Source organism: Melanerpes formicivorus, unplaced genomic scaffold, assembly GCF_026170545.1.
Source record: "Melanerpes formicivorus ecotype bairdi unplaced genomic scaffold, bMelFor1.0.p_v2 SCAF_7, whole genome shotgun sequence".
NCBI classification, from domain to species: Eukaryota; Metazoa; Chordata; class Aves; order Piciformes; family Picidae; genus Melanerpes; species Melanerpes formicivorus.
In genome coordinates, this window is record NW_027142359.1 from 27,333,256 (window position 1) to 27,352,177 (window position 18,922).

General features: G+C 50.5%; 1 protein-coding gene across 5 annotated transcripts in view; it reads left to right on the top strand.

Annotated features, from left to right (window-relative positions):
• The window catches only part of RNF220 (ring finger protein 220), a 234,534-nt gene that overhangs the window by 141,767 nt on the left and 73,845 nt on the right, over nt 1-18,922 (top strand). For all 5 annotated transcript variants that reach the window (XM_068141568.1, XM_068141569.1, XM_068141566.1 and 2 more), the window contains one exon: nt 14,166-14,211. In XM_068141568.1, coding sequence (XP_067997669.1) covers nt 14,166-14,211 — 46 coding nt within the window. The remainder of the gene's footprint in view (nt 1-14,165; nt 14,212-18,922) is intronic.

Consider the following 18,922-nt stretch of genomic DNA (forward strand, 5'->3'; position numbering starts at 1 on the left):
GCGAGAACACATCAACAAGAGGAGAGAGAAACTAATAATGATCTCAAATAACCCAATAAACATAAAACTAAAATGTAGGCCCATAAACGTGATGGGCACTGGCAGCCCTGCCCGCTCCCTGCCAGTACCGACTTGTTACCGAAATGGCTGAGCAGCTGTTACTTATCAGTCTGATGGGGAGAAGCAAACCAAGGGGCTGCTTTCCAAGGGCCTTTTATTTATTTATTTATTTATTTTTAATTTAAAGAGGATGCAGCCAATCATGGCTTGTGTTGTTAAGTTTTAATAAACCTGAATGACTTGCCACAAAATCATGAATTTCCAGTGCTTGGGGTTAGGAAGGTGGATCTCCTCTTGCATGCTGAGCCTGCAGCACCAGAGGCTTGATGGGTGCCACATCAGCTCCTGCCGTAGCACTGGGGCTCCCCGTGTGGCAGGGTCCCCCTGGTGTGGTAGGGTAAGCCAGCCGAGGTGTCACTATAGGGCCAGATCAAGAGGAAGGGAGAGGCTGGTGGAGAAGCAAGGTGGAGGGGCTGTCCTGTGCTATCACCTCCATTGAGAGTTAAGCGCTCACCAGGGATTTTGGGCATCACTGGAGTAGGGAGCTCGGCATCTCTCAGAGGGTAGAGGAAGGGAAGGAGGAAAAGGGCTTGCTCTAGGTCATCACAGGAGCTTCTTGGGGCTGAGATACAATGGACTTGTAGGAGCCAATGGACTTGTAGGAGCCACTTGGTGTTCCAGCCCACCAGAAGCCTGAGGTTGAGTCCCACCTATAGCGATGCACCCTTTGCTCAGGTGGCTATGAGGTTTGATGTCTCCCAGGGACAGCCCTTCTTCCCCATGCACAGTGCTGCTGTGAACCTCCTGATCTCAGGGCAGAGACATCTCAAGGTCTACCCAGCTGAAGCATCATGCAGTGAGGCACAAAGAGCCTCGGGGCAGCAGCCACTCACACTGAGGGGCTGTACACACCCAGGGGATGGACATTAGCCATTGGAGTGGTCATGAATACCACTCAGGAGAATGCAACCCTGGTGCAAGGCCAAGCTTTCCCTTGGGACAATGGACTTGAGAGCGAATGAGGCACCTAAGTTTCTAGCTCTGCTGGTTTCATGGTGTGTCCAGAAGAGACCTGCTCACGCTCACCCCACATCTCTTCCGCCCCATGCAGGCCCAGCCAAGCCCCGTGCACAGCTCTGCGTGGCGAGGCATGGCTCTCTGAATGCAAATTTCATTTCTGAGCCACTGGCGCTGTTTCAAGAGCCGGCAGCCTCCGAGCCCTTCTCGGTGTTACATATGTAACAGCCTCATTGAACTTGACATGTCAAATTCAGGCCATTTGTGCAAAATCTCCCTTTAATAATACCGTTTCATTTCGCTCAAATGAGACTTGAATGCATGTAAAATGGAAAAGGATATTTAAGCGCTAACATTAGGCAGATGTCTTGCCAGAGGCCGATTGAATATATGAGATTTTGAAGTGCTTAACACGTTTTCGGTGCTCCCTCTTAGAATATGTCACCTGGCTTTCTCTCTTCTCCCCCTCCTTTCTCCTCCCCCCCTTTAAGTGAAGGGTATAAATTGAAAGAAAACAAAACTACAAGCCTTGGTTTTATGGGGTTTAACTCTTGCCGGGCAAGACTGTTGGTATTCCTCCTCCAAAGAGAAATCACCTAGTAGATCACCTTCACAGAGATCAAGCACAAGGCAGCAGAGAACAGGAGGCAGGTGAGCAGTGGCCCCATGGCACTGTGCAGAAGGGATGCTCTCCTTGCTCTGCATACACAGCTCACACAGCAAAAAGTGGCAATCCTCAGCTGAGCAGCCAAATGCCACCAAGGTACAAATAAGAAATAATAGCTGCAGCCCTCTGTGTGCACTGATGCCCTGTGCCCACCCAGTCTGGTCACTGCAGAATACATGGATCATCCTGGCTGGTGTGCATGGAACTTGTCCATGTGCTAGATGCAGGTTTCTTATCCTCACTGGATTTGTACTCACCTGTTTTACACTTCACCCATACCAGAGGCTTGCAATAAAGCACACTGAAATGAGATACTCTTTCTGGAACTGTCAATAGCCACAACACAGATCTTCAGCTGGTGCTTCTGGTGCAGACACACTCCCCAGCCTAGGGCCACCTGGGAGAGCAGCCAGGCATAGCATTCGAAAGCAGCATCCATGGGCCTCCCTCAGGACAGGCACACACTTATCTCCATGTGCAAGCCGAGTGCATGGCTGCCTGTGTCACTGCAGGTAAATACTCTGAGGAGAGGTGGTGGTGTGCATGGGGACTCTTAAACCCTGATAGCTGCTTTCCAGGAAGCGAATGGAGATGACAACCCACTGATGGTGGAGGAGATGAGGGAAATGGGACAGGTTTTAGGCTATGTGTTAAGTTTGAGGTGGGAGGGAAGATGGGTAGAGGAGTAAGGAAACATTAGGAGCTGTGGAGCCTGCCTCAGCCAGTGGTCCCTGATGGGTCTGTAGTGCTTTCTACAGTTTGGGAAAGAGGCATTTAGTGGCCATTTAAAAAACCTTAGGAAGTCACATTACAAATATTACAGTTGTTGAGTGAAGAACTTGGATGCCATGGGATTAATACCATGATGCTCTGTTCTTGCATATACAGTGCTTTGGGGGGTAAATGTCAGGATGCATTTTAATTTCCCTGTGTGACAGCTAGCAGATTCTTCCTTGCATTGCCAGCAGCAAACCTGGCCTTCAGAGCCCGAAAAAGATGAGGTGTATCATTATAGCTGGAGAACGGTCCAGAGGGTGGAGCAGTGAGGTGGGCTATGCCAGCTCTGTTCCTGCTTTTGCAGCTGAAGGATAGTGCAAGCTCAGGCAGGCCAATCTCAGCTCTTTCCCTTCATTTAAAGAGGTTTCTTAGCTTAGCAGATGTACTCAGCAATATCATCACACCACGTTGTAAGGTTACCTGTGCCTGTACCTCCCAGAGCCTGGCCACAGCAGTGCAACAGCCACCAGGGGTGTCCAGGGACGGATGTGCTCAGGTGGGTGATGCTGCTCTCACAGTGCACCTTGCCTGTGAAAACTCTCCCCTTCTACACTTTTCTTCCTTTCTTTCCTACACAATGAGTACTTAATCTGAGCATATTTGCACTTTAAAGCTCATGTGCACCTTCAGCTGTTCTCAGCCTGGGCTAGCAGCTCTCACTGCTCCTTGCCACTGTGTTGGGAGTGTGGAGACACAGCCCTGTGTCCCCACCCAGCATCTCAGGAGCTAATGATTCCCCCTAATGACCCTCATGGCGTGTCCAGGAATAATTTCTCTTCTGATTTTCTGATTACAAAGCATTCCCTGGAACACAGAGGGCACTGGGCTCTCTCACCTTGGTGCAAATGGAAAGTGCTGTGAGCTGTTTTCTGGTGACCTCAAAGATGCTGTCGCAGAGGGAACCAAATAGCGTCAGGCAAAAGAGAGCAGAGCAACATCATCATAGAACTATATAATGGTTTAAGTTGGAAGGAGCAAGTAGGAAGGCCTGTTTCAAAAGAGGTGAAGTGCTCAGATGGGGGATTTAGCTTGACTATTGGAGCAAATTTTGCTTCACATCAGAGGAAAAGAGCCAGCCATGGTACTCAGCTCCTGTGGCAGCTCTCAGTGCTCCACTTCCCAGGCTTAAGTCTTCCTTTGGTGTACCTCTGAAGCTTCCTCTCCCTCATCTGCACATGTGCTCTTTTCCTCTCACTGTTTTTAATCCTCCTTCCCTTGGCAGCTGGGGTGGAAACAGAAAGTGCTGGCTCAGTTCCTGGCACTGCACTGAGCATCCTCACCCTTCTGGTTGGGGGCTTTGAGCTCCAGGTTTCTTTATGCAGCGAGGCAGAGCAGTAGCTCTCCTTGGGAGATAGAGGCACCTTTGGGCCTAGTGGGATAAGGAATAAGAAGGAAGTTGGCAATACAGCTACATGAAGGCTGTAGGACCCTGGGAGATGACCTTGTCTCTCCAGGTAGGGTCACTGTCCTTGAGAGAGATCTCCAAGCATCGAGACATATCCTGGATTTCACATTCTTTCACAGGTTGCTTTCATAGTGTTTCATGGTCTTTCTCATTAAAGTCATCTCCTGCTAAGCCCCAGGCTGCTGCTGTTGAATGAGGAAAGAAGTACACTATCCCTGTGCCCCCTGCTTGCCCAAATGACAGGGGCTTTCTGTGCTGCTCCTGGTCAGGATAAGGGTCCAAAGCAAATTATGAGACATGGCTCATATCCCTCTTCTGCTCAGGGACCCCTGTGTTTGAATACAGCTGACCCTCACACTGCTCCAGGCAAGGGTTTTCTGCATTTCAGTGGGATCTGCTGAGAACTTTGTCCCAAAGGCCCCTTGGAGGAGACTTTCCAGGGCTAGTGTGGGCAGCTGCTCTGGGAAGGGTGAGCGGCTGTGCTTCCAGGCCTGGCAGGATAAATAGAGTGTGTAAAACCCAAATTAGCTCTGTTGTCATGTGTCACACCAGGGTCATGGCTCTTGCCTCAGGTCTCTTCAATTTATGCCTGAGGACTTCAGCTTGATGGCTAGGTGCTTCCCCAGACTTCTCTTTCAGTGAATACTCCAGCTTCCTCAGCCTCTGAATGGGTGAGCTGAGAGCCATTTCTGAGTGAGAAAGGTTTCTACCCCAAAGCCCCATTTCAACACACACCGACTCCTTCCCTCGCACGCAGCAGACACCCGCGAGCGCTCCAGAGAGGCCAAGCAGCTCTGGACAGCGAGTGAGATTACAGCTGGGGGAAAAGCAGGCATCGCAACCCCCTCCTCAACTTCTGTCTTCTTTCTCCCTTCTTTTTCCACCTTCTTTTCCTTTCTTCCCTTTATCCCCCTCCCTTCCTCTCTCCCCACCCTACCCCCCCAACTCCCCACCCCACCACCCCCCCCGCCCGGTATCAAGGCGACATCTCCAAGCCAAGTACTTTTAATTTCGCCCGTGGCCCTTGCTGACACGGTGGATATGCACAGCAAGTTAAATTCCCGCCTGATCAATAAAGCAGAAGCAGTGTGTCCGACTGGTCGATATTTTTTTATCTGTCTTCAGCCCAGTCCTGCTGATGACAGCCCCCTGCGCTTCAGCAAAGGCACTCAAGGGCATCAGGCTTTGGCAACACAGCTCTTCTCCTTCTTCTTCTTCTTCTTCTTTTCTTTCCTTTTCTTTTTATTATTTAAATTAAAAGAAAAAAAAAAAACCTAAAACCTCACCCAGATGCCTGCAGAAAAAAAAAAGAGAAAGAAGTTCATGGAGTTTGGCCTTTGCTTAATAACGTTTTATGATTTATCTTAATTTTTAATTGAAAAAAATTTGCGAATTAATTGATTTCTGGGACTTGCCAATTAACATTGTAATTGGGTGCATGATAAATTTCGAGGGAGCATCATTTTTCTCCCTCCTCCCCCCTGTCACCCAGAAAGGGAATTGCGAGGGCAGATGCTTCCTACCCGTACACCCCACCCCCACGCCTTCCCAAGGTGCCACTGCCCTTCTCCCCCCTTGCTACTGTATCTTAAAGAAGGAACAAGAAAGCTAATAAAGTCGTGTTATTAGAGTCTTGCCAGAGGTGACCCCTCAAGGCATAAATCCAGGCTGAGGAGATGGTGGGGACAGGTACTATTAAGTGCCTGGCAGTGCTTTGCGAGGTGGGACTGGGTGCCTCCCGTGCAGCGCTCTTCCCAGGCTGTGGCACAGGCAGACAGTCAGCCCAAGGGGCTCCCAGGGGCTCTCCCAAAGCACCCCCAAAGTTGTTCGACCAAGCAGTTCATTACCTCTGGTGTCTACCCAGTGTTGTCCTCTTGTGTGAGTCCTGGCATGTGTGAGCCTCCAGCTGCTCCACGGAGAGACTTGAACGTGGCACTGAGCACCTGGTACCCAAATGGCTGCTTCCCATAGCACTGGCAGCATCCAGGGTTTGTCCCATAGCCAATGCCCCTCAGTAAAACCAGGCTGGTTCTAAGGAGCTGCTGTTTTCCTCTGGAGACACAGAAGGGGTAATTTGCATCCTGCTCTGCCCTGAGCCTACAGGGAGTAGATGTGCCCCATGGCAGCAGGAGGGCCTTCCATGCTACTCCACAGCAGAGGTAGGATCTCAGAGGTGGGGTTATGGGTGTCCAGATTCAGGCACGGATGCATCTTCAGGTGCATGGGAAGTGGCATGTCCTGAAGCTTTCTCCAGCAGTGCCATCCCTCTATGATTTACATTAATCACAGTCTGTCACCAGAGAAACCTGCCTGGAAGTGTCAGCTTCTCTGTGGTAGCCAAGCAGGGCACAGGGTCACTTGCCGCCACAAGACAGCTAACGAGGTCACATGCCCATGCGGGACAGGGAGCTGGCTGCTGCCAAAATGAGGAGTGAGGACAGTGTGATGATGGGGCAAGGAGAGAGAAACAGCCACACCTCAGGATGACTGAGATGGAGAGCAGAAATACCAAGCAACTTAAAGAGTGCCTGGTGTCTCCAGTGCTTCTTCCACCAACTTCATGTGCTGGTGTGGTTCACCTACCACAGCCAGCTCAGGTTTCCCATGCACCATCTAAAGCCCGAGCTTGAATGTGACTTTACTGTGTTGTCCTGCAGCCTCCACTATACCCTGGTGTGTGCCAGGGTGAAGGATGCCAGCCCAGTGGAGGGTCCTAGGCTTCCCCAGCAGAGCCACAGCTCTCCCCACCAGCTGGGACCCCAGAAAGGCCAGGATCAGTCCAGCTCCATGTCTGCCAGTGTCAGCAGTGGGAAACTATGGCAGAATGGAGGAAAATTTATGAGGAGAGGAGTCTGTTTATTATCTAGAAAATGCGATGCTGCTGATACCATGGATTTATCCTCTTTCATCCCCCCCTCTGATTTGTGTCCCTGCCCCTTACTGTGGCAGATTAATCATGAACAGAAAGGGAAGAGAGACCCTCCAGTTTCCTTTTATGTTCTCTTAGGCTGGCAGTGACAGCAGCCTGGACCCATCCTCCACACCTTTTCCAGCAGAGATAGCACAAGCCATGAAGCTGTCTGTCCTGCTTAGGGATGACCCATTCCTCTCCTGCCACGCTAAACTCCAGGGGAGTCAGAGACTGCTGCCCATAATCTGTGGGTGAGAGTACTTCTTTCAGGTCAGGGCTTCCACAATAACACAGCAGGTGAGAACATTTGTGGGTCTTAGATCTCCTCACTCATGCAGTGCCCTGAAAGTGCTATGAACAGTCCCTGAGGTGTGGTCAGATAGGTGGTACCCACAGCCCATGCCCTGACTCCGGGGCACGGGTTTGCAAGCTGGGGTTCAGAGCCTCAAAAGGCAAAGCCTTCCTCTGCTGCAGACTCCCAGAGCAGTGGGAGGCCTGGGAAGAGATGCATGGAAACCCAAGGGTGAGAAATAAATCTTCGGTCAGCTCTTTGCCCTGAAGCGATGCATGCCTTCTGCAGAGCCTCTTCTGAACTGCCATGTGAGCTGGGAATAATTAAACAGTCATTACAGCCACGGTAGCAAAGAGCCCCCCAGATCAATCTAATGCATGACCTTTCCCTCTGACTTTTCTCTTTATTTTTCCAGCCATCTCCTTTTCAAATAGTGGAGGAGAAATGAAACAATCCTCCTACCCCAGCCTCCTGCTTTGCACCGCTCACATCATACCCTCACCCAGAAACCTGTTGCCCACTCTGAACAGGGGTTCCTGTCAGGGGCATGGGATACCAGGGGATTATAAACAAAAACCCAGTAGGGAATAAAGAGCCAGATGGGTGTGAACAGGACAGAGCAAACAGGGGATTTTAGCATCACCAGGTCAATGCCACTGTGTTTTATGATCCTGGCTGCATCTCTGCTGCAGCTTCCTCTCTGGGCACTGAGGTCTCACAACACTCTCTGAGGGACCATTTGGGAAGCATGTCTGTAAGGACCGTAAAGGCAGAGCATTTCTGGTCCTGACTCCAACATCTTTGGCATTTTTTACCATCACTTAGCCCCTTTCCCCATCATGGGATGCAGAAGATCTAAGCAACCCTTGGATCAGGTACAGCTAGAACAGCCTCAGCAGGTTACAAAACCTATTACGTTTCCCTTTGACTGCACAGATCACGCCCAGCTGTGCTGTGGGATGTCACCTGTGGCTAGGTGAGGATTTGGCCTCGTGTACTTTTAAAAAGGGGGAGAAAAAAAGCAACCAAGCTCATGTTTCCTTATTTAGGCTTCAAGTGGTGCTTCCACTTATTTAAACTGGCACTCACAAAAATCCAATTCCCTCTCTACCCAGCGACTGCTTATTTACAGCTGGTGTTGCCGTCTGCCTGCTCTGCAGGAGGCTTGCTCTGCTGCTGGGGCTCCTGTCCCCAGGCTGCATGTTCAAGCTGTGAGTCCTGCAGCTAGAAATAAATTGTTTCCACTGGATTTTTTTTTTTCTTCTTCTTCTTTAAGTAGCACATCAGTTGGCTGCAGCTTGTAGAAACGTTTTGGCTTTGCAGGATCTCATGTGGGAGCTGTATGTGCTCTGGCTGGTGCCTGTCAAATCCAGAGAGCTGCTGAGAGTTGTTCTGTAGAAGAATCACAGAGCTGGCAGACACCAGCTGCATGATAGCAGCCCTCTTACCACCTCTTTAAGCCTCTTCTGGCTGCAATATCATTAAGGGATGAGCACAAACAACTGTAGCTGCCCAAGCTCAAGGAACTTCTTCACTTGCAGTTGTTACTGCGCTGCCAGGGGGCGGCTGCCATGCCAGGTCCTGAGCTCAGCCCTTCCGTGATGGATGCTCATCATAAGCCCTGCCTTGCCCTCTGTGGGGGCTTTGGGGAAATCTCATTTAAATGTGCCTGGGGAGACCAAGCACAGCTACACAGCTGTTTCTGGCCTTATTGCTGATGGAAGTGTGCTGCACACTTGCAGTAATAGTAGGGGCAAGTCCCATCACTGCTCTGTGCTTAGATGTTCCTTCTGAGAACATCTCCCTTGGTCTCCTCACTCAAGCTGTAGCTACAATTGCAACGGAGCTCTCCCACCCTTGCTCTTGGGATGCTGTAGTGATGACCTGATGCTGGCACAGTGCTCATGCTGTGACGAGTTCAGAAGAGGAAGGCTCCTGCCCTTGCCTCCTTGAAGCAGCTGCCTGCCACCAGGTTTCTGTCAGCAAGGGCCCTGCCTGCCAGAGTGTGCTCTGGGCACCAAGAGCATTCCCTGAGTCTTGGTCCCCTGCCTGGCAGCTGATGAGCCATGTCCCCATGGGAGCAGGGCTTCTGCTTGACTCCTGACTTGGGCGCCCAGAAAACTTCTCTTTTGCTTTGGAGGAAAAGCTGAGGTTCCTACAACAGCTTGCCAAGAGCAAAGGCTTAAAGGAAAAGGACAAGTACCACTTTGCTCATGGTAAAATGCAATCAGATCACTTAACCTTCAGCCCTGGCTTTCCCATGTGGGAAGCAGGAGCTTCTGTTCATGGGAGTGAAAGGGACCACTCCTTGCATATTGCCTTTTTTTCCGCCCCCTGCAGCAAGCACACCCCAAAAGGCAAGAGCATAATAACAACAATTAATAACAAAACCCACAAACTTGAAGGTCATTGTATGTAATGGCAGCCACCACAGGGGTAGAGAAACTCCAAGCCTGTAGGTAAGGAGGGCACATATTCAGCATGCTGAGCTGTCCTGTGCCATTTGGGATGTCTCACCTGAAGCACTGTGTATGAACAGCCCTTGGGTCTCGCTTAGAGAGATGCCAGGGAATTCCTGGCTGCACCTGGGGATGCTCCTAACCAAATACGTCTGTATGTCTGTGGGGTAGCCTGAGTCTTGCTTTCACTATGGAGGGCCTCAGTAAGAGTAAATGTTCCTCTGAAAGCTGATGTGTCCTATTATAGAGAAGTGATGATCTCCCAGTGAGAGCCCCAGGGCATGTGGGGACCTGGCAGTACAGCTCCTGTTAATGTTAAGCAATACCAGAGCTCTCCAGCAGCACCAAAGCAGGGACATTATTGCATACAGCACAAGAACATGTAGGGATGTATCAATGCACAGCCAAAACTGCTCTCTTAGCTCCCCCAAATTATTTTTTTTTTCACTGTAAGTGCAACAGAGCACTGGAACAGGCTGCCTAGGGAGGTCATGGAGTCTCCCTCTCTGGAGATATTCAAAACTCACCTGTATCATAGTATCATAGTATCAGTCAGGGTTGGAAGGGACCACAAGGATCAGCTAGTTCCAACCCCCCTGCCATGGGCAGGGATACCCCACACTAGATCAGGCTGGACAAAGCCTCATCCAACCTGGTCTTAAACACCTCCAGGGACGGTGCCCCAACCACCTCCCTGGACAACCCATTCCAGGGTTTCACCACTCTCATGGTGAAGAACTTCCTCCTCACCTCCAGCCTGAATCTCCCCACCTCCAGCTTCATTCCATTCCCTCTAGTCCTATCACTACCTGATATTCTGAGAAGTCCCTCCCCAGCCTTCCTGTAGGCCCCCTTCAGACACTGGAAGGCCACAATTAGGTCACCTCGGAGCCTTCTCTTCTCCAGACTGAACAGCCCCAACACCTGGATGCGTTCCTGGATAATCTGGTGTAGGTGGTCCTGCTCTGGCAGGGAATTTGGACTAGATGATCTTTTGAAGGTCCCTTCCAGCCCCTGAAATTCTGTGATTCTGTGATTCAGCGAGGAAACAGCCCCATATTGCCTGGAACTGTGTCCAGTTCTGGGCCCCTCAGTTTAAGAAGGACATCGAAACACTTGAACGTGTCCAGAGAAGGGCAACAACGCTGGGGAGAGGCCTTGAGCACAAGCCCTATGAGGAGAGGCTGAGGGAGCTGGGATTGTTTAGCCTGGGGAAGAGGAGGCTCAGGGGTGACCTCATTGCCCTCTACAACTACCTGAAAGGTGGTTGTAGCCAGGAAGGGGTTGGCCTCTTCTCCCAGGCAACCAGCACCAGAACAAGGGGACACAGTCTCAAGCTGCACCAGGGGAGGTTTAGACTCGAGGTGAGGAGGAAGTTCTTCACTGAGCGAGTCATTCGTCATTGGAACAGGTGGCCAGGGAGGTGGTTGAGTCATCGACCCTGGAGGCGTTCAAGGGGAGATTGGACGTGGCACTTGGTGCCATGGTCTAGTCATGGGGTCTGTGTTGATAGGTTGGACTCGATGATCCTCGAGGTCCTTTCCAACCTAAGTGATACTGTGATACTGTGATACTGTGAAATGAAAAGGCCTTAAGACAGAGAGAATGAGGCTGCCCAAACTGCTAGGTCTTTCCAGGGCATTTCTTGACTTCCTTGGTACTTCGGAGGGGTTACCTAAAAAGAGACAGAAGTTGGGTTTTTTCCCGTAACCAACTAGATAAACAATTCCCCAAATAGATTAAAACTAACTGTAACTTATAAAAGTGGGTAGTAATTATATTTTATTAGGTAGCAAAACACCATTTTTTTATTTCCTAGGATAATTCTGTGTAAATCACCTTAATTAGAAGTGTCAGACGAGCCCACGAACATCGTACTTAGTAACTAATTTCCTATGTACAGGTTATAATTTAAAACACATGGATCACTCGCCGAGTGGAAATATGCTGGCCATGAAATAATGTGGAGAGTGTTGGGGTTATTACTATGTAAATGTGTAATCATTTCAGACCACTGCAGCCTGGCTGGGTGATTAAAGAGAATCCCAAGGTCTCCAAAGATTGTGCTCTCTGCAAGGGCCTAGAGCGAAAAAACTTTAAAAGGCACCGAAAAGTGTTTGAACTTTAAAGGTCTTGATTTCGCTTTTACCGTTTTTAATTTGTCGGCAGTGTTTATGGAGGGGAAGGTTTCTCTTTGCTGACGGCCTTTCGATGCTCAGCCCGCTGCCAGCATCCTTAAGAGGCTCGGGGGGCTGCAGCTGCTGTAGTTCAGGGGGCTGGTTAGTGGGGTGGAGGAAAGCATCCTTAAATTGCAGGGTCTCGGGACTCGGGCGCTCGAGGGTTGTGCCTGTTCTTGACCCACCTCTGGAAATAGAGAACAACAAATTGCAAACTCCTATTAGCAGCAGAGTGGGGCTAGATTTTGAGGAGGGGAGTGGTTCTTAAAAATTCTCAAAACGAAGAATAAAATAAACTCTGTCAAGCTGTCTAAATCAGTCCCCTTCTTCATCATCCCCAGGGGCAGAGGCTTGGGCTTTGGGCTGACTGGAGAGACGCCTGTCCCGAAAACTGGGACAGTTTCCTGGCACTGAAACCCTTTCTGGGAGGGACTTATGAGATTCTTCCTCTTTCCCTCCAGAATGATTTCAAACATCTTTAACAAGAAAAGGGAGGAAGTGAGTTGGTTGTAAAAGGGGAAAAAAAAGTTGTTCCACACTTTGGGTGATTGAGAACTTCAAGGTAGCACTGAAGATGGCAAGGGGGTGGAAATCTGTCCCATTGCATGCACTTGGGCACAGGCTGGAGGTGGCACCAGGCCTGAATCTCAGTTGTCAGCAGGGACTGCTTCTGATCTGTGCCACCTCCCAAGATCAGGAAGGGCAGAGCTGGGGGACAAGGCATAGAGGGCATCGTGCAACTCCCAGCAAGCAGCCAGCAGTGCATCTCACTGGGGAAGGGGGGCTGCAAGGGAGGCCATGCCCAGCCCATTGATCACTGGTCCCCACCAATTGCAGCAGCTTGCTCTGGGAGCAGAGCTATGGTATTTGGGGTGACCCGAAGGCAGCGGATAACTGTGTGTTTCCCCTCATTTCAGGGTGGGGGGCAAGGGCAGTGGCACTGGGAGAGGAGAGGAGCCATAGCCCCAGGAGAAAACACCTTCCTCCATCCCTGCTCATTTCGTAACACCCAGCCATCTGCCAAATCAAGGCAGATTAAAGCCAGCCAAATTCAATTTCTCCCCGCTGCCACTGCAGCTAGGCATCTGGGGCTAAAGTGTCCCCGACAAAGCGAACATGACAGGCACATTGCTTTTTTGTCACATCTAGTACCGTGTTGATCTTCTAAAAGTCTCATAAAAATTTATTGATGCCTCCCATATTGCTGTGATTGAGAAGAAAGGGGCGCGGGGGTGCGGAGCCGGGCGCGCGCGCGCGCGGGCAGGCGTGTGTGCGTGTGTATATTAATGCTTCTGAAGTAGATCTGATTTGATATGTCTTGTTCTATTGTCAGCATCTGTTTAGCGAGGCTTTTTAATACTTTCTGGCTGCCGATCACTCATCCTTAGCCTGGGATGCAGGCTTGCATACAAATTTTGTTATTAAACACAATTCCATTCCCCCCCATTCCCCAACCTCCGCCTCCTCCCGCTAACCTCCCCCCCTCCACGCACCCATCCATCATCTCCCCGGGGCTATGGGGAGCCGGGAGCCAGCCACCCCACCAGCCTGCACTTACGAGCACAGGCACCGGGCTCGGCAACATATTTCAAGAGCCTTTTGCCTGCTGCAGGTGCTTTGCATTGACAAATCGAATCATGGGGAAATAATTTATTTCCTAATGCTGTTTGCAGCATGTTAGCAGGAGAATTTACATGAGAGAGATTACTTTAATAACCAAAAAATTACAGTGCAGGCCTCCCCACTATGTCGGCTTTGATATGTAATTGTTTCAAGTTTAACCTGTCTGGAGGGGGGAAGGTGTTATTAAATCTATAGCATCTCCCGCTGGCGAGGGCAGGCGAGGAGGAGCACCGTGCCGAGGACCTCCTTCCCTGCTAAATGGCGAACAAGCTGTATTAACAAATCACTCCAGCCTCCAGCAGAGCTGCTGCCTTCACAGCGCGGCTGCAGCTCAGAGGATCTTCTTTCCCTTGCTCCTACGTCATTTTAATCTCCTTCTTTTTCCTTACCTCCTTTTTCTTATTGTGCCTGCCCCCACGCAGGGCTCTCCACCTCTGCTCCTCTCTCCTGTGCCCCTGAAGGTTTGCTCCCCACTTTTCCCCAAGGCTGAGAGAGGAGCTGTGCAAGTGCCCAAGGAGAGTCGGGATTTGATTCTGCAATGTATGACTGAGCTTGGGGGGCTTGCACTCACAAGAACATTTTATTCCAGATGGACAAATAGTTCATGCTGCACTCCTTTCCATGCACCTCCAGTCAGGATGAGGAGACTCTTGTTGGTACAGGGAAGGAGAGACATATGTTTTGTTATTTGACTTCCTGAGATCGCTTGAAGTACTATCCCTCTTGCCCACAGCTGCAGTGTCATGACTCTGACCCCATTCTCTTCTCTCTTGGCAGCAAGAGCTCCATCCTGAAGGATGCCATGGCTGCAGGTACCCCCAAGGTAAGTGAGCACAACTCAGCACACTTCCCCTCCTGCCCCAGTAGATGTGCTTTATATGCCCCCACCTTCCCAGCCCTCCCCCTGTCCTGCTACTCAGTGTCCCCAAGGAAGATGGCAATGCTTTGGTGTCCAGACAACACTGGGGGAAGCTGCTGCCCTCATCACCCACTTGGCTGGAGCAGCCAAGTCCATGCACTGGCTCCCCATGCAGCCAAGGGAGAGTGGAGTTGAAGGACCCAGTGGGCTCTGGAATTCCAGATTGTGTCTAATGACAGCTAATGAGAACTGATCACATGCAGGCTGAGCTCAGCCTGTTCAGGAGTTCCTGGAGCCAGAGCCATATGCCAGCTTTGGAAGAGAGGAGGGGGAATGCCTCAGGGGAGCAAAGCACAGCAAAGGAGGAGCCCAAATCACTAAAACAGCCCCCATCCTAGCCACATTCCCCCTCCCCAGGACCCACCTCCCACCCCCTTGTCTCAGAATTCATTATGAATCACTGCAAAAGGCACTGCTTACTAATCAGTATTGCTGTTAGCATTGTATGATAATGGTGTTGGGAAGGACCAGAGCTTGGGCAGGCAAGTGGGTGTCAGGGAGCACTGCAGGGCTGCTGGGCATTGCCTGGCCTCTGAAAAGCACACTGTCCTCTCCAGGATGGGCAAACACAAGTAGTCCAGACTCTTCTACACTTCCAGTGACACCACCTCAGCCAAGGAGACTCCCAGCGCTCAGAGGAGTGCAGGGCATCTCTCACAGGAGGTGTCTTCATGCTTGTTTCAAGAGAATTGACTTCAGGTCTCGCTCTCCTTTTTTTCTTCTGAAGCCTTTGGGTCATTTTTGGCATGTGATGTCAGAAACAGAAACTGGAATTTCAGCTTTAGGCTCTCCCCTTGAGGCAGAGTGTCTTGTCAAGCACATCACGCACCCTGTCTGCCCCACCAAGTGAGGGCTGAGGAAGCCATCATGCTGGCCTGAGTTCCTGACAGGCAAGGACATCTCCCATGTCAGCCTAGCAATTTCCCAAATCCTCCAACAGAGAATAAACATCACAGCAATACTCTGTAGTGCTCCACACCTTTGCCATTCCCATGTCCTGCATGACTCTATCTGTCTCCCCTGCCCTGTCCCAAGGGAGACTGGGAAGAGAGTGGAGATGTAACTGTTTCTTCCATGAGAAAAAAAAAAGCAGAGGAGAAAAAATAATCCCCAAACCCCATAGATAACCCACAGAGCATGAGCAGCCAAAGGAGTTGGAAGGGGCACCCACAAAAATGAAAGCAGCTGGACCCTGCAAGCTTCCCTTTCTCTCCTTGTCAGGTCTGGGTGTAGATAACTCAATGATCCCAAACACATCGCCTGCAAGGGAGAAGGATGGCTGGGAAGACAGATTAGCTGTTTGGAGGGAAATGCAGCAAGTGACTGACAGAGACCAGATAAAGAAGAAGGTCCATCTCACGGCAGGGACGGGCTTTTGAAGTTTCCATTGACAAAAAATCCCATTTGCCTTGAGCAAGGGGATTAAACTGGGACTGGAGCTTCGTTCTATGTAAAAGAGATCAATCGTCCCCTGTCACCACATGGATCTTTTCCCTTTGCCCGTCACGTCTGGGGCTAAGAACATTAACTTCAAGAAGCCAGGAGAGCAGGGAGGGAGAGGGTGAAATCAGGAAATCTTTCATTCCCTTCTCAGAGAGCTTGAAAGCCTCTCAGCCCAGGAGGATTCATTATTTCTAGGTGGCTTTTGCTGGGAGACAAGTCCTGTGTGTCACGGGAAGGCACAGTGCTGTCGCCTTCACCTGAGCTTGGTATTAAAGGCCCCTTTGTAACCAGGTGGTATTGAGGAGGAGGGCGGTGGGGAGATGAAGATGAAGGCTGCTCTTTGTGCCCACTGAGTATTTGCATCTTGGGGAGGAAACAGCCCGTTGGGATGTGAAGTCTTTCTGAAGAAGTCCTGCTGGGGACAAAGCTGGAATTCTGGGCCACCCTTAACAGGGGTCCCAGACAAAGGAATGGGGGACAGATTCCTAAGGGAAGCTTGCAGATCTGGAGATCTCCAGGCACCATCTCCTGGGAAGAGCTGGGACCTGTGCCATGTCCCACTTTCCTCCCTGGGCACTGGTGGAAGGGGTCACAAGAACCGTGGGACTGCTGCAATGCTTCCTGCCTGGTCCTTCTGCTGGTGCCAACAAAAGGGCCAGCAGCTCAGCATTGCAAGAAAGGAGCTGCCCCTCCTCATCCATTAGGATCACCCACTGGCAGCATGGGCAGGCTGGGTCCACTCAGGGGCATGAGAACTGGGGTAGGATGCAGGCTGGCTATATTACTTTTGTGGTCACTGGTGGCTTTAAGACCACTTTAGGACTCATTTAGGACCTTTGCATATAGTATTACTATTATTGATGTTTCTATGTTGGCCTGAGGCTCTCCTCAGGGTGCATCTGGGGCAGAGGATTTAACCCCCCATGTGCTCCGTCTCCTGACTCTGCCCCCATCCCTTCCCCACAGCTGCCCCAGCAAACATCTCCCGTGGCAATAAAAGGCCAGATGTAAACATGTGTTCCTTGCTTACCACTCTCCTGCCCCTGAAGAGCTGTCACTCACTGCACTGGGCCATTTTTCATGACAATATGTCAAAGAAAATCCAATCATTTGACATGGGTTGTGATGAATGCAGGATTATTATATCAGGTTCTTCTATTATTGAAGCTGACTAAGGCAGTGATGGCCAGGCAAGGGCTGTGAGCTGGGAAGGCTCTGGCCAACATGTTTGCTTGGTGCCTGGGCTGGCTCCCTCTCTGTGAAGGCAGCTTAGTGGACAGCACTGAATGCCACACAGCTCCACAGCATTCAGGATCCTCCTTTCTATGAGAGACCAAGCCCAATCGATCATGCCATGCCAGTGTGGACAAGCCACTTGGACAAGCAGCTGCCAAAGCTGCATGGAGAGCCTCAGGATGAGAATTCTATCCAACCCTGACTGCCAATTACTTAGAAAAGCTGGTGACAGCAAGCTGGACTCTGCCAGCATCTGGCTAGGGAAAAGGACCTGAAACAGCTGCCTAGTCCTGTGACCCACAGATATCAAAGGGGATATCACTGTCTCCTCCCAGCCTGGGTTTCTGTTGCTGATTGCAAACTTGAACACACCAAGGCTTGTGATAGCCTTTGGTGCCTGGATCTTCATTTTGCCAAGAGCCAGGTAGCCCATTGACCACACACAGGTCAAGGCAACATCTTGCTCTTGCTGGGCTGCTTCACACCTATGCAAAACGTTCTGAAAACCCATTTCCTTATCAGAAATCATACCCAGTGTTCCCAGCCTGGGAAAGGATTTCCTCAGGCATTGGAATTCAAGGAAAGTCCTGGACATCTATAGCATCCTTCTCTGATGCCACGTCTGAGACTCCAAGAGAACACAGGCAAGAAAATAAGTTCTTCACAAAGAAGAAGTTTCAGTGGCAGTGGGAACAGATACTTCACATTCATGAGAAGGGATAGAGGATATCCTTGCTCTTGTGCAGCTAGAGACCATGGCTCCATCATCCCATTCACCAGTGTGGCTGTTCACTAACCTTTCACTGTCATCCTGGGTCACCATGGGGAAGCCCAACACCAGAGTCACTCAGGAAGACACGTTCTGAAAATGTGTCCAATCCAGTCCATGCCCCAGATCTCTGTGAGCCCAGGGCTTCCCTGCAGCACTCCCAGAGCGGTCAGAGTCTATGCCTCAGGCAGCCAGGCAGCAGGGATGCCTTGCAGAAATGTAGGGACAAGACCACAATCTCGATCCAGGCTGGTGGCAGCTCAGGAGCCTTGAACAGATGTCAGCAGTGTGAAGTTTCCCTGGGCTTCATGCTTTCCCCTTGCCTTAGCTGCTTCTTGTAGGGGGTTATGCAGGAGCAGAGCATCTGTTGGATTGAAGCCATGTTGGTGAGGTGAATGAGCAATGTAAGTCAAACTCTTCCCACTCTTCCTTGAGTGGGCAGCAGTAACTCAGGGAGTCAGAACCTCCAGATCCTCCTAGCTACCTATCATCTAGCTGGGATATTATCTCTGCCCAGAGAGATTTCAGCCCCTAAATTTCAGGGTATTAGTTGTGGATTGTCATCTCTCATATAACAAGTGAACTTAAATCCCTTGTGAGAGTGCTGGTCCTTACAATTGAAGGGGAAGAGGCTGGACTCCATGAAACATCCTAGCTCTGATATCAGGTTCATTTCACTGCTGCTTCCTGATACATGACTGCAAATTGCCTTTCCCACTAACAGTCCGGTCTGTGTACTGGCTCTTGCTGCAAACACCAACATGACTGGCCAGGAACAAAATCCACCTCATGAACCCAGAAGATGCCTGTGGCTGGTTTGTTTAGGTGTGCACCCAGCTCCTCAGAGGGTGCCCACAGGCAGGTGGCCAGCAGGCTGCTCCAGGACCTCCAGTGGAGCTGGGAGTAAAGCCACAGTGTCAGGGCCCTTTGACTCCCCCACCCACCCCTGGTGATTTTACAGCTTCACCAAGCTGTGTGAGAGAGAATTACAGCATCCAGAGGGAAATTTGACCACTAAAGCCCTCCAAGGAAAAAGAGCTTTGAAGCAAGCTAGATTTGGAGCCTTAAACCTTGACAGAATGTCTGTATTAAGCCCTTCCCAGCTGTCTCACTCAAGATGAAATTTCGAGCACAATCATTTAACTTCTCTGTATCATGTCTGGTGAT